Source organism: Clinocottus analis, unplaced genomic scaffold, assembly GCF_023055335.1.
Source record: "Clinocottus analis isolate CAN_PGR_092001 unplaced genomic scaffold, fCliAna1.0.p SCAF_14, whole genome shotgun sequence".
Lineage (NCBI taxonomy): Eukaryota > Metazoa > Chordata > Actinopteri > Perciformes > Cottidae > Clinocottus > Clinocottus analis.
In genome coordinates this window covers 11,098,174-11,113,296 of record NW_027175865.1, presented here as the reverse complement: position 1 = coordinate 11,113,296, position 15,123 = coordinate 11,098,174, and the positions used below count along the sequence as shown (strand labels likewise).

Genomic DNA, 15,123 nt, shown 5'->3' with positions numbered 1-15,123 from the left:
TCAACATTCAGCAAGGGACTAATTGGATTTCAATTTAGACAAAGTACACACACTCATGTTTACAGTGGCAAATGGGCATCGTCCCACTATTTTCTGCTTAAACCTCAAACTGCCTTGCAGCAATTGCAAATACACAATACACCTGCAGATGGAGTGCAAATAACATTCTTTGGATTATCTCTTACAGATGAACTATACGGTTTAATTATTCTTAAGACAATGTGTAAGCTAAAAGTAGAATCTTCTTTCTTTTTTTTTTTACAGTAATCAGCAACTGCACCAACTAAAAACGGACAAAACAAAACCAGCTGCCCTACCTCTCATGAGTGTACTGTTCAGTTCAGCATTTTGATATATTGAAGCAGTATTATATAATAGTTCCCAATGTAGATAGGTGAACATTTGAAGCCATTTTTATCATAAAGCGTATGAGAATCTGGTTCCAGTAAAAGAGTATTCATACCTCTCTGCTTAAACAAATCCTAAGATTCAAATATGGCATTACATTTAAGCTTAACTAAATCAGCATTGCAAATATTTAAAAAATGTGCTAGACAGTCTTGGTAAAAAATAAATAAATACCAGCATATAGAGCATAGAGAAGTCCTCCATCCTTCTGAGCTGGCTGACCTTTTTTTTATTAGAAGTTTTCCAAATGTAAAGTTTCTGGACGTATGCATATCTCCCTATTGCTTTTAAATTTGACTGATGTGGTAACATCAGTAATAAATGCTGGAAAAGTGTGATGTGCTCAAAATAATAATTCAAAAATCATACATCTATTAAGACTATGCTCGTTGATGTGGCCGAGGCCTATTATGGATGTGTGGGTGGAGACGTGACGTTCCTGGGTGACTGCCAGGTGTGTCCTGCTTTGAGATTTTCTGCAGGGCAACAGGAGCAGAGGCGAGGACCCCTCCTGGTGTATGGGAGATATTTGTGGAGGAGACATTGGCCGCCAAATCAATTTTTCCCTCTAGTTTGACCAGTCGAGTCAGAATGTCCTCCAGTAGCACAGCGATCGTCCTCTTTAGATCAGCTGTGTGTACATGTGAGTGGGAAAAAAAATGAGGGGAAACAAACACAAAGAAGAAAATAAATCAATGATCAAGTATACTAAACTCAATGTTTAGAAAAAGAGCAGTAATAAAAAATAATCCATTTATTGCACAGCATGTGTATAGTCCCCTGAATCCTTACCATAGCCAGCCATGGATGTTCCCTGCGGCCCTCCTGGTGCATTCTGGTTCTCCTCTGTCAGGACCTTCACATATCGCCGGCTGAGCTCCAGGATCTGCTCACGTAGCTCAGCGCTGCTCTGATGGCGAGGCTGCTGCACAGCGTAACGCAGGAGCATAATTCCCCACGTTAGGCCAAAAACCAGCAGCAGCACACTCAGCTTCTGTGACATGTTCCTCCGCAGCAGTGCACCCAGCATGGTACTGGGCAGGTGTAGGGGAGGGGAGCTACAGAGCCCTGGTCTTAGGCTGAAGGTATACAATAAGTTGATAATTATAGTGATACTGAATTATAGCAGGGAGATTGTATTTAATTGGTTCAGTATCTACAAAGAGGTCAAAGTCCAGTGAGAAGCATTCTTAAAACTTATGTGGATTAGGTGCCTCACTCAAGTGAGCCCCAGCAGGACACATGCTTGCATTATACCCATACAGTAGTAGAAGTTTCTCTAACCCCTTTAGGTATTCTGCCCCTCCCAAGAGGAGATGAAAAAGTGTTCAGCAACAGCAGAGGCCAGGAAGTTGAACAAGAAGGAAGCTGACGCCTACAGACACCAGCAGTCAGGGGTTTTTGAAAAGGTGTTTTGGCTGCAAGATGTCTAACATCGAATCACCAACGCAGACCGGGCGTTCAGGCAAAGGGTCCGCAGGCATTGTTACCTATGTTGGAGAATCAAAGATAAACAGAGAGCTATGATAACCCAAAAGGGAGAAACACAGAGAGAAATTAGTTTTGTCATCTTTTCTCTATTTGCATGACACTTAAACATTAGTTGTGCAGTGCTACAATGTGATGAATTGATGAACTCATTCAACTGTATGACAAAAAACACTAGAAGGGTGATTTCTCAAGTCTGTCTGTAACTTCTTCAAAGCCCCATTGTGTGTTGTTGTTTTTTCTAAGTGGATAAATGCACCAATATTTTCCAACAGACAAACAAACAACACTGCATGTGCTGGATAGAAAAACAAAATCCACCTCATCTTTAAATGGCAAGGAGCTGGGGACTTTATCAAAGTGGCTACCTAAACTATTTAGCTATTATTAAAGACAGATGTCTTGGCTACTTTTGGTCAAGGTTCACAATAGCCCACTCATCAACTCATGTTTTTCAGCCCTCTCAGCTCAGAAACCTGATTGCCAGTTTAGATTTCATGGGACTCACTTTGCAGCTTCAGATAGACGACAAAGCAACAACCAGTGGCACAGAGGGTATTCATTCACTAATCCCAACTTCACAATAGTTACTTGATTGACAAATGGCCTGTGAGTGCACTGTGCACATGCAGAGGAAATTAGGAGATCATTTCTCCATTTTGGCAACTTTGTCACCAAGTTCATTCTCTCTCTTCCTCTCTTGGGTGTGGTAGTGTCCCTTCCTATTGAACTCCGAGGGGACAGTGACCGAAGGAATCAATTATGAAAAGAAATGTAACAGAATCCGTTTAGCAATGCTTCCCACTCTCTATCTACCCAAGCACACAAACGTGTCCTTCCTATGACCTGGTCGCTGTGTATCGGCAAGAAAGAACTAGAAGGGAAAGACCAAGCACGGTGTAACGACTTGATGGAAGTAACAGTTTAAACTAGCCAGGATGTAAAAACACATTGTGACTAAAAATATGTAACTTCATCACTAGAAAATAGAAAGCATTGCCACCCTTTTAGGTGTTGCAATGTTTAGTTCCTACTCTCAATCAAAAACTGGGCAATGTTTTAGCATTACATTCTGAACATACAAAGTGTGAAATTCATTTTCATCACATTCAATGATAAGATAAAAGAAGTCACATTAAGTCCATTTGAACCATTCAAAATAAGTGCCGTACATTTAAAAGGAAAGACACAATGCATGATATAGATAATTCACAATCAAGTAAACATAATATGTCAGGATCGAGTTGACTTTCTGTGTAGGGTGCTACATTAACAGATATGGGTCAGCTATTACAGCACCAGGGCAAACCAATCTTTACGATGCTTTTTTTGGGCCTTCCATATGTCTGGCACCAGATCACATCCATCTTTATTTATTAGGTTGACGCTTGACAACAATCAGAAGAGTTTTTGGTATTCAGCCACGGTCCCATCGTTACTGTCATGTCATAGATCATTGCTCCATGAGAAGGCACACTAATTAGGTCACAACCTCATGAATGAATGTTCCACTTGTTTAGGGGCCTGTTTGGTTATAGCGTACTTAATGGGAGGAATTGCATTGATAAGGCACACATTGTGACTTAAAATATCTAATCTGGTGGTTAAATATTTACTGCAACAGCTGTCACATGTGTTTCAACTGCTGGTAGACTGGGGAACAGATTGAATCACCTGACCTGTAGTATGAACTAAAAACGTAAATGTCAATATTGTGAGGGAGTTAAATATACATGAAGACAAAGACAACGTGTATGTTAAGACACATACCTTAGAAACTTGGTGAACAAGTTGAAATGAAATGAAAAGTACTTTATTAATCTCCAAGGAGAAATTTAAGTGCCTTATTCTTGTGCAATACCTTTACTTTTTCTTTTTTTTTTTACCTTTTATTGTAATTTGGTTTGTAGAAGGACACAGCAAAATAAGCTTCTCATTGAACAAGCAACTTTGTTATATGTGCACATGACATTAAAACTATCTTGAATCTTGAAGTTTCCTAAACATATCTTAACAACAATGCCAAGTTACACATGAAATGTGACGTGAAAAGTAAACTAACACTCGACAAGCACACGAAACATGCACTATTATTGGATACTAAGTTTCTCAACTTTTTTTAAAACCTAAAATTCCTTTTATAATAATTATTAGCAGCCGCTCAAAGCTTAGTTGAAGCCATTTCCAACTCCACCAACAGTGAGGTTAGCTCCACATACATTTTAAGTAGCAACGCTCAAACTTGGGTGCCAACAAAAAGGCTAAATTATTATATGCAGATGAATCAAATCCCATCAAAAACAGATACTTTACCCCAGTGTGTTGTCTGAAAAGCTACCTTGAGGTCGCAGCGGGATGTAATAGGCTCCAGAAGGGAAGCAGGGACGAGGCTACTACCTTCAGCCGCTACCTCTGGCTGACACTGAATGATGCTTGTTTTTTGGGCTGTCGTTGCTCACGCGCGGAGGGGGGGTGGGGATATCTCGGGAAAGCCTGGTGTCTCACTCAATAATGTTAGCTCCCAAACATCGCGTTGAGGCGTCAGCTCTCTCTCTCGCTGTCATTTCAGCTTTGTCCTACACGGTGTCGAAAACAACAGGGTCCTAGCGAGAAGAAGTCGGTAGCTACTAGCTAGAATTCCAAGCGTGTGCAGACTGTCATGGTTCCCCTAGATACGTAATCACTGTTGCATTATGGGAAATGTATTTACACTGTCCTCTCTCTCTCTCTCTCTCTCTCTCTCTCTCTCTCTCTCTCTCTCTCTCTCTCTCTCTCTCTCTCTCTCTCTCTCTCTCTCTCTTTTTCTCTCTCTCTCTCTCTCTTTAAACATTACAAGTTGTACTAAAATTCTTAGCGTTAGTAGTAACAGTTACAGGTAAACTTTCAAACTGCAGTTAATCCGGTTTACTTTAAACAACAAAACCAAAGCGCTAACTTTTTCATCTTACTTAAGCGTGGAAACGTGTGTGAGCTCAGCTACATCACTGCTAAGGTTAGTGTTGGCTTGATTTAAGTTTAGTTAGACACGGTTAGACATAACTTTAATTCTGTTTTCTCCCTCTCTGTCTTTCCCTGAGTGAATTTGCGTGTTTGTAGTTCACTTTACGAGCGCTAGAGGGACGTGTGCAAACATTTCCATGGCAACACAGTACACTGTGGTAAACAGACGTTTCCTGCTGTGCAAGACAAAAACGACAAAAACCCACAGCTTTCTCTTTCAGATTTTCGACAATGGAGAAAATATATCTCAATGAATCAGCACTACAAGCGGTCGATGACTACTGGGAGTACACAAGGTTTGACTCAACGTACTGTATGCTTTAACTCCTGGCTTCAGCTCATCTCTGGAGGTGTTGTATACACTTGTGCCAGCATCTGACATCTAACATGCTATTTAAAGCTAACTACAGAAGGAAGACATGTAGGTTAAGAGATAAAGTACAATACAAATGCTAAAATAACACAATATCCCTTTGTTGTAAGTTGAGTACAAGTATGTGTTTTATTCAGTCAATCATTACAAAACAATTAATAAACCCACAATCTAATATAGTAAACATAAAAGACTGAAAAGGTAGGATAAGTAGGAGTGTAATGCTTATATATTATATTCCTATCCTTAATTCGAATCAATTAAATCTGATAATTAATTTGATATAAAGAAACAATAAATACAAATACATATATTGCCGTTCTTACATTCATACTTACACTTATGTATTGAAAACAACCTTTGTCCACAGTCTGGCAGGGACTTTGCGTTAGCTTTGTACATTATCTGCTTTATTTTATGATATACCAAATCATTAAATGTTATAACAAGAGATCTGACAAACAATGTATTTGTGTGCTCCTAATAACCAGCATTCTTCATGATACATATCACTTGTTTTTGTGACAAGACTGGCCATAATAATTATTTTTTTTTGTTATGGTGGTTTGTCTTTTTAAGGATTGTGGGTGATGACGATGGAGGACAACTGTTCACTCCTGAGGAATATGAGGAGTACAAGAGGAAGTTGCTCCCTCAACGAGTGAAAAACCGTCTCTTTGTCAGCTTCGGGGTTCCAGGAGGTATCGACTGCAAACTCATTGGTCCCGAGACACAGTGCTTCTGTACACATAGGTAGTAACACATTAAATCAAGTTTTATCCCTTTCTCGCCACCACTCACATAAACTTACGTGTATAAACATATTTGTGATTAATGTAATTTTATCCAGGTACAAGCAACACAAGACCGATTTTGAAGTGGTCCCCTCTGAGCGGCCTCGAGCCCTACCATGCCAGGTGAGAGGGTGTCGTTGTTCTGCCTACCAGTATGTTCCCCATATTGGGACCAATCCTGTTCGCTGCAGGTGTAAACACTTTCCTCAGGATCACAGTGAAGTTACTGGCTATTTGTGCAAAAAATGTGAGTATGAAATTACTACTTTTAAGAGATTTAAAGAGTGCAGATTCATTCCAACCCAAAATAATGATCTTATGTATATGGAGTAATATATATGGTTATTGTTCAAGATGAGAATAACATTTTTCAGGCAGTTCCTGTTCTGGGTTCAAGAGCCCCTACACTTGTGGTTGTGGTCAGCCCATCTCTGCCCATCAGACGCTGGTAAATAGAGTGAAACATTAAACACAGATCCTTGGTGTGAAAAAAACCCCATAAGCTAATGCTTGACATAGATGAACAATATTGCTCCTATTTGTTCATCAACATGAAGTTGCACACTTTTAACTAAATTTGTACTAAACTAAACTTGTGTTTAACTCAAATCACTTTTTATGTTTCTCAGGTAGAGACAAAACTAGAGAGGGAGGCACGTGGTCAGCCTATAGGCCATAATGTCCCATATGCTGCTATGGGGGGGCTGACGGGGTTCAGCTCCTTATTGGATGGTTATCTCGCTTTGGAAGTCAGTGACTCACGTGAGAACCAAAAATGTAGCCTATATGTGACGATTTCATTTGGAATGGAAGGATGCAGCAGAGTTGTCAGCTTTAAACTTGTGTGTTTATTTGCCTGTGTGCTATGTGAGAGCTGCTTGTGTCTTGAGGCTCGGTAGGTCTGGAATATCTCATGCACTTGTAGTCAAAATGACCAACATCAGCAAGTACAAACACAAGCCTTTTTTTTTTTAGCTCAGCCGAGTCGGCTAGACTGTTGGAGCAGGTGTGTGTGCATGCATTGCACCAAAGGAGAATAAAGTTCCTTTAAGCAGCATGCGAGGGCAGCAAAGAGCAGCACAGCATCAGTGTTGAACAAGCAAGTCTGCAGAGTAGAGACTTGCTTCCTGAAATGTGTCGAGTGCATCCCTTTGATTTCCTTACTGCATTGAGGTCAAACTCATACTAAATCTGTAGTAGATCTGGGATGATGCAAAAGTTCATGTATTTTGCATTGCTGAGAGGCAATCTAAGATTGACCTTATTTAGAACTTATCTTTGATAAAGAGAACGATCACAGGGGAACATATGTAATCAATGGAAGTCCAAGTTAAATTCGGCAGCTTTTGAAAAGTTATTTCATCTCTTCTGGAAACAATGGAAATGTATTTATTGATTGAATGTTCCACATTCACATGTTTTTACAGTTTAATTATGTATGATTTAATAGTTTTTTGAAAATATTGCATTCAAAAGACACACATGTACTCAATATATGAGTTTGTTCTCTATTGGGAATAATCAATCTTTGTTCATGATAAATTCATTTTATATTTTCAGTGCCTGCAGATAAATGCATTTTATGAAATACAGGCCTTTACTTCTAACAACATCTGTGTCAGATCCTAGGACAGTTAATGCTCAAAATATAGATTTCAAATAAGCGTCAAACCTCTGAGTTAAACAGTATTTGCTGCTGATTTTCATAATCTCTGCCTGCCTGTTTTTCAGATCAAGACAGAGAAAATGGCTGCCAGCAGAGATGCTCTGATTCAAGGATCAAAGTAACGTCTGCTAAAACATCAAGCTCAGTTCACTGTAAGAGAGAGCCCAACAAACAGTGAAAAGCAACATTTTTCAGAGTCAATCTGTCAAACTGTCCATGGCAATACTTACCATGCAAATAAATCATACATCTTTTCTGATCTGTAAACATTCTGATTGTTTCAGTTTTAGTATTTTCTTTTTCAGTGAAGTGTCTGTCTTTGTTAGTGTCGTGACAAAGGGGTACAACCAAGTGTCAGCAGTAGTCGTTATTAAATCCCACCTCACAACTAAACAATCAACTGAAAATATATTGATCCATTCAGAGCATGTGGAGTGTTACAATTGACACATCACACTTTGACAAAATCTGCATACATTTGAATACATTCTCAAGATGAAATTATTAGGGATTTATCACATTTGGAGGTAAGGAGATTTTCAGTATTTTGCATGCAGTGTGACCTTCAAAAATACTTTGCATAAACACATACATATATCTGTAAAATAAAAATAAAAACAATTAAATGTATTTATTTAAAGTTTGAAAATTTGAAATCCTAACAATTTAAGTTATTTAAAAGTTTAGAATTTTCCGGATAAATGTATTGAATTACAAGGTCATAATTCGTTCAACATATATTTATATATAATTAGTCACATGTGTTTATCGGAAGTGCAGTTTTCTAGCAATGCCGTATATTTCTCTCTCGATACACGCAGAGGTTTGTTTGATTGATGTTCTTTTATTGAGAGACAGCCTCTCGCTAACCATGTCATCAAAATAACACCAGAAACATGGAAGTATGTGTTCAGTGATGAGCGCCGTTTTTAATTTGCAGATAGATTTACTGACTCCAATTGATTAATCCCATTTCTCACGGTAGATCAGCAGTGATGAAAGCTGATTTAACGCATGCAGTGAATTGAGAATGAAGCAGGTCATGTTTTCTCCATTGGTGGCCCACTTCTCACAAACTGAGAAATAGAATTAACAGGGATCTTAATGAGGATTCACTCCCACTCAATCGTTCCACTGTGAGGATGGCAAGTAAACGGGAAGAGCATTGACACTGGTGGTGACCAGTGCATCTCAAGCCACCTGGCTCGTAATGTAAATATCACCTGAGGGAACTTGGTGTATGTTTGTGTGTGTGTTAGTGAGCTGAACAGGTGGTCTCGAGGGAAAAGAAGGGCTACGTCTTAAAGATGGCATGGATGCACCTGGGTCTCATGCAGCTGGGTGCTAAAGAGGAAGCAAGTGGAAGGGATCCCATCTGAAAGCTGACACTTTAGATCTAGTGTGTATCTACGATGACCATAGTATGTACACAAACATTCACAGTGTCATACATACTTTAAATCAATCATGTTTTCTCTTTGCCACCCAGATGAGCTTTGTTGACTGATAAAATCAAGCATCTTTTAATTAAACACTTGACCTGTTTCTACTGCTTTCCCATTTTTACTCTCAGAGAAAAATCCAATTAATTTAAGAGGGTAAGGCCTGATAGTTAGTTTGACGCAATTACAATTTGGAGTAATTACCTCTCCATAGCAACTAGCCTGTTTAGGAGGCTACAGGTAAATTACTTTGGCCATTAATGGGAGGGAATGACTACTACTCTTCCCATATCCCCATGGAAACCACACCCAGCTTGACTGACAGATTCAACGTGACAGAGCAAGACGTGAGCACAGAAAATTAAATTGGCAATTATTGTGCAAGGAAACACTTAAATATCCCCGTGACAGTTGTGGTGGGCATAACTTGAGACAAACAACACACTACTCTAAATTACCCACAGAGAGAGAGAGGTTACAAACTTGGGCCCAGAGAGACACAACAGACGACCAAGTACCGAAAAATCACTAGAAACTAGATTAGAGCACTTAGAGGGGAAACTCTAAAAAGAAATTCCAAAATACTTGAAAAGATGGGCAAGAATGTTCTTCATCTATTTCATTAGATACTATAAAGTCCACGTGGATGTGAACGCTAAAAGGAACACAGTGCAGTGGAGGTTAGTGGCTAGCGAGTGAACGTAGTGGAGCATTTTGCAGTTAAAGAGTCAGATTCCTACGTACCCTCAGGAGCTGGTGGAGACCTAAAACAGAGCATCCGGATATTGTTTTTGAAAGAAAACAAAATTATAGTTCAATAAAATAGAAAACAAAATAGATTATAAATATGGATTAATAATAAATACTCTATGTAATACTACTAGTAATACTCTGTAGATAGAGTCAATAACAAAAAAAAACACGTAGTCCGAGGTGGTGAGTGAACTAACCCAAGTGCTGCACGCCAGGTGAACATACTCCATTGAGTCAACACTCCTTACACACACATTCGCTCGCATTCACACACACATTCGCCTGTCAGCTCATAGAGTACCAGGGGTTGGAGGCTGCCTGAGTAGAGCCTCTTTACTCAGGAGACTTGAGAGGTAAGCCTGCAGACAGCGCACTGCCCGACTCAGTCTCGAACCCGGATCACCTGTGTGAAGGTCGCCTGCCTAACCCACCACACCACCGACCCTTCGGACAAGTACAATATATTCGTGGATACATTTATCTTTAGTTTCGTGGTTCATGTCGTTCAGTAGCTGCTTAATTAGGTTCTACGAGAAGACGGAATAAACAAAAACAGACTAACTGCGTGGACTCTAAATCTGGCCAAATCAAAAACAGACTAACTTGAGAGGCTTCCAAGTAACCTTAAAAGGTCAGAAAGCCTGGAGCTCTTTCAAATGTGCATTTTTCAAAAATAAAATAAAAAATGTCTAAAGCGGATCGGTGCGAGGTGGCGTTTACAAAAGCTATAGGCGACACACAAAAAAAGGTAACACGCATTACCAGTAGCGGACTCTGGGAAAATGTGGCCCGGGAATTACTGCCAGTGCCCATGCGCACGTGTGTGTGCGTGTGCGTGTGTGCGTGCGTGTGTGTGTGTGTGTGTGTGTGCTTGCGTCCCCTTGGTATCGCACCGCACAGAAAGAATGAACAAAAAAACAAAAAAAAATAGATAAATAAAATCAGGGCCGGTTTTATTTTGAAAACGGACCGCTCCATCGGCCTGTGCGTCTGAGCCTCTCTTGACACTTGTGACGCACGGAGTGCCGGCAGACTTCAAATCAAGGCAGAATATCCTAAAATGGTTAAAAAGCTCTGAAAACCTGCAAGCATCATCCAAACCTTGAGTGTGAATACACATCTTGATTAGTAGTGTTGCATGCTGGGTGTGGAAACCATGACTGAACACAGATCTCGAGGAGTGGTATAAACTTTAGTCAGGGATGCCTTAACTTTAAGAGTAGTTTAGAGTAAATATAGCATGTTCTGTGAAACACAGAACGTATCCCAGGATCCCTCCAGTATCCCCCATGGCCAGTCCGCCCCCAATCATCAACCAAAATTTTCAAATCCAACTTAAACTAGGATATTCACTTTCCCCAAAGTATCCTCTTCTGGTTATCAGGACAGATCTATTTAGGACAGATCTTATACAAACAAAATACAGCTTGTTCTGTTTCTAAGAAGAACAAAAAATCTGTCACAAACTCTTGAAAGCGAAGCACAATCCTACGTTTGACTTTGACACATTGGACACATTGTATGTGTATGTGTTGCTTCTCTTTTGTGGGAGAAACAGTGGGAAATTGACAGTGCAGCTACTTCATAGAGACTCCTCTTCGATCCCCCTCGGTGTCGACAGACTCCAAGAGGGGGATGGAGAGCGGGTCGTGAGAAATAGATTTAGTTTTTTCACAAAGCGCACTGGATGGCTCACACATATACACACACTAATGGAGTTAATATGACCAGAAAGACACACACATGGCATACTGTAGGTTTGACAGAGGGGATTTAATGCTATTCATTTTTGTGTGTTTAGTGCAGTGATAGGCGAGCCACTAAAAAAGGCGAGCCACTAAAAAAGTTATTTAAAAAGAGCCAAGTCAATAAGAAATAATTGTAGGGTTTCTATTTTCAAATTAGTCTCACATTCGCTGGTGTTAATTATTTTTTTAAATTTTTTTTGTGAACTAAATTTAAGAGCAGCGCGAAAAAAACAGCCATCCGTGACCACACCAGTATGAGGGATTCTTCACTCACTATACCTTGTCTGGAGTTCACCAATTGGATATTAGTTTAGAATCCTGCTAAATCTAAAAAATATCTAAAAATACCTAAACTATGTATCAATGAAATATAAATGCAGAGTTTCCCATCACAGACATGACATGTCCATTAATTGTAAAGCTAAAGCCAGCAGCCAATTAGCTTATTTTAGCTAAATATGTAGCTCTAAAAGCTCTTAGCTCTAAAATGTCCTTCACGGTCTGCCTGAACACGGTAAAAAGCTTCTTATTAAACAAAGTCAATACAACATGTTAATTAGTCAGCTTTAGTGGTGCTGGTAGATTGTGTTAGACCGAGCCAGAATAGCTGTTTTGTGCTACACTAAGCCAAGCTAACAGGCTGTTGGATATGCCTCTACATTTCATCACACAAACACAAGTGGTATTAATCTTTTTTATCTAATCATCAGTAAGAAAGCAACCAACAATATATCTTAAAGTTATTTATTGAAAGCACTTTAAACTGTGTGCTCTTGTGTAATTTTTGACCTGTATGTAATTTAAACAGTAGAATTCAGTAAAGCATTAATACATCACTTACCACCTAAACTTCAGAGCAATTCCTAATTACAGTACTGCACTTGTAATTGAAGTGTATCTGTGAGAGTGTAGTGTTCTCCTTGTGCGTTTCGGCTCATAGAAATCAAGCATTATGCACCTGCATAATAGATTTAAATCTGTTACTGCATTTGATTTGCAGAACACGTATTTGGACACACTCAATGACTGATTGATAGCAATGAGGGAAAAATGTGTTCTTTCATAAATGTGACACACTGTTGAGAATTGATGCTTTCAACTGCAGCTAATTAACTGGCCTGCTTGAATCCTACATTTCCCCTCCATTATCAGGTCCCTCTGCAGTGAAGCTTACATCAATCTAGTGTGCACTGTTCGCTAAATAGCTGAAAAAGGGACGTAAAAAGTGTATTCAGCAGGCACGTTATGTTAAAATGTGAAACCACTTGGGGCAACGTGATGTCTTGTGTTTAAATACACACATTTATCCATAAACATCGAAGCATGTCTTGAAGGAGGTCTTTTATATGATTGAAAGTTTCAAAAATCATTTTTTAATATTTAATGTCATGGAGGTTCCACAAACACGCAGACACTCGGCCATGACCATGACACATTGAGAGTATTGCGGTCTCATAACGTCATAGTTATTAAACTAAAGTTTAGAGCCCTTTGATGTGGTTACAACTTTCATCAAGTTTCCTAATATCAACACTTTGGACTCTGACCTGCACACCTGAGCCGAACCAACCTGTCACAGCGTGTTGGCTCGACCTTCTGTTCATCTGTCAATCAAAAGACCTTCTATGATGTCACTCTTGACGTGACATTTGTGCTGCGTTCACCAGAGGAGCAGATGTGGCAGTGACACATTACAGACACACACACACACACACAGATCACAGAAAACAGCGAGGAACATTAGGAGAAGAGGTGAAGACAGGTACACACAGAGACTAGATAGAGTGACTCTTATCGCAGTGGGAGATTAATAAGTGAGGCAGAAGAACAAATGAGAAAACAACAAAGGACATTATTTCTTGTTATTTCCTCATTGAGCAGTTGTCAGTATTGTATTTAGTCTGAACTGAGAGTGGAGGAGAGATAACTTGTGTTCTTTGAGATGCTATATAGTTTAGTAATTGCTTGTGAAGGCTGTCAATTAATGTCACAGCCAAAACAAAGGAAAACAGTTTGGGGACTTGCTTCTTTGAAGTAATGATAGCTAATGGCTCAGAGAAGTGGGTAGCACAAATTATACTTCTTGGATGGGAGACCAGTTCTTTAAAAACCATGCCAATTATTGTTGTTATTTAGGCAAAACACATTAAATCAGTAATAAAAGCTAACATATGTCTATTTCTAATTTATTTTACAATGCAACACAGTTCAACTCAAGATTAAATATTTGGTAATCTGGTTTTTGTATCAGTCGATTTAATGAAATACAAAAATGCTTAAATAGGAACCTAATATAAGGACCTCTTTTTACTCAAATCACCTTCAGGTTGAAGCTGCAGCCCACGTAGCCAAAAAGGGGGCTGCTGATGCGCTATCTAAGTAATAGTAGTGCTTGCTTACCAAAAGTAACACATTGGCACTGTAGCACAATAGAGTATTCAAAGCGACAATTAAAATGTCAGATGTCTGTGTGAAAGAAGAGTAATAGCCAAGAGGGTACCAATGCTGTATGAGATTCCGCCTTTTTTACTTGTCTTTTTTCACCGCCTCAGAGAGACCATACAGGCAGCCGGCTTGTCAGTATTTGCTCTTATAGTTATACACACTATAAATTTGAAGAGCGTGATTCACACTGGCGGAAAATTACAGCAGGCCCTTTCAACAAATCTTAGAAGATAACTTATTGTCCAAAGGAGGAGACTAATCGAAGGACGGGAAAACAGATTTGCAGCTTGCTCTCTAAAGGATCATTCTCCACATAAATGATTTCTGATTATGTCAAACCAAGCACCAAGAAATTGTCTTATACAGGACATAACAAACATTGCACGATTTAGAGCAGCAATATATTCCTGTTGCATTAATTGTAGGTATTTAGATTATTCAAATAGCGTAAACAACCAGACTGCATTGGAGATAAGTGGAAGCTTTTTTTGTGAGCATTGATAGTAGTGGTGATGTTGATCAAATTAGAAGACCACATTTCTTCTGAACCCCATTCGCTCTGTCACATCTGTCATCTGCCTCCACTGGAACAATGACACCCTTTTCCTCTTTGTGCTGCACAGAAATCCAACAGATTTATCCCTAATTCTGACCTGGTTGTTCAAGCCATTTTAATTATAGAACATGCTTTAAATCTTTAATGAATATAATACAGGCTGATAATAATACAATGCCAAGCATGGACTAATCCATATGTGTATAGCAGTAGATTAAATCAGGAAAAAGCTGCAAACACTGATCATTTTGGTAAAACATCTTTTAACTGCATGGTCTTGAAGTTGATTTTGTTAATTACCTTCTGTCAATGTTCATTGTCTGCACATTTTGACTCACTTTCAATATGTACAATAAAGGATAAGAGGGTCAATAATTTCACCAGTGTACCACAATAATTGTGGTGATTCACTGACGTCAAACAAAGCAGCTCTGACTTATGGTTTCTGTG

At 39.2% G+C, this 15,123-nt stretch overlaps 2 protein-coding genes across 7 annotated transcripts; one reads left to right on the top strand and one right to left on the bottom strand.

The window, feature by feature from the left end:
* Positions 1 to 564: 564 nt before the first annotated feature.
* On the bottom strand, positions 565 to 10,352 carry ccdc126 (coiled-coil domain containing 126). 4 transcript variants are annotated; one of them, XM_068576229.1, is made up of 4 exons: positions 10,122 to 10,352; positions 9,916 to 9,935; positions 1,201 to 1,898; positions 565 to 1,039 (listed from the first exon to the last, which is right to left on the bottom strand). In XM_068576229.1, exons 3-4 carry the CDS (start codon positions 1,436 to 1,438, stop codon positions 789 to 791), a joined length of 489 nt encoding a protein of 162 aa, XP_068432330.1. In that variant the 5' UTR covers positions 1,439 to 1,898; positions 9,916 to 9,935; positions 10,122 to 10,352; the 3' UTR covers positions 565 to 788. The 4 variants fall into 4 exon arrangements, with proteins under 4 accessions (XP_068432330.1, XP_068432328.1, XP_068432326.1 ...); XM_068576227.1 differs by lacking the exons at positions 9,916 to 9,935; positions 10,122 to 10,352 and adding an exon at positions 4,210 to 4,559 and having other exon boundaries at positions 1,201 to 1,487; positions 1,693 to 1,898; XM_068576225.1 differs by lacking the exons at positions 9,916 to 9,935; positions 10,122 to 10,352 and adding an exon at positions 4,210 to 4,559.
* On the top strand, positions 4,659 to 8,001 carry fam221a (family with sequence similarity 221 member A). Of its 3 annotated transcripts, none has more exons than XM_068575763.1 (7): positions 4,659 to 4,888; positions 5,118 to 5,192; positions 5,849 to 6,022; positions 6,120 to 6,310; positions 6,438 to 6,511; positions 6,693 to 6,812; positions 7,795 to 8,001. In XM_068575763.1, exons 2-7 carry the CDS (start codon positions 5,128 to 5,130, stop codon positions 7,849 to 7,851), a joined length of 681 nt encoding a protein of 226 aa, XP_068431864.1. In that variant the 5' UTR covers positions 4,659 to 4,888; positions 5,118 to 5,127; the 3' UTR covers positions 7,852 to 8,001. The 3 variants fall into 3 exon arrangements, with proteins under 3 accessions (XP_068431864.1, XP_068431862.1, XP_068431863.1); XM_068575761.1 differs by having other exon boundaries at positions 6,693 to 6,825; XM_068575762.1 differs by having other exon boundaries at positions 5,105 to 5,192; positions 6,693 to 6,825.
* Positions 10,353 to 15,123: the final 4,771 nt, after the last annotated feature.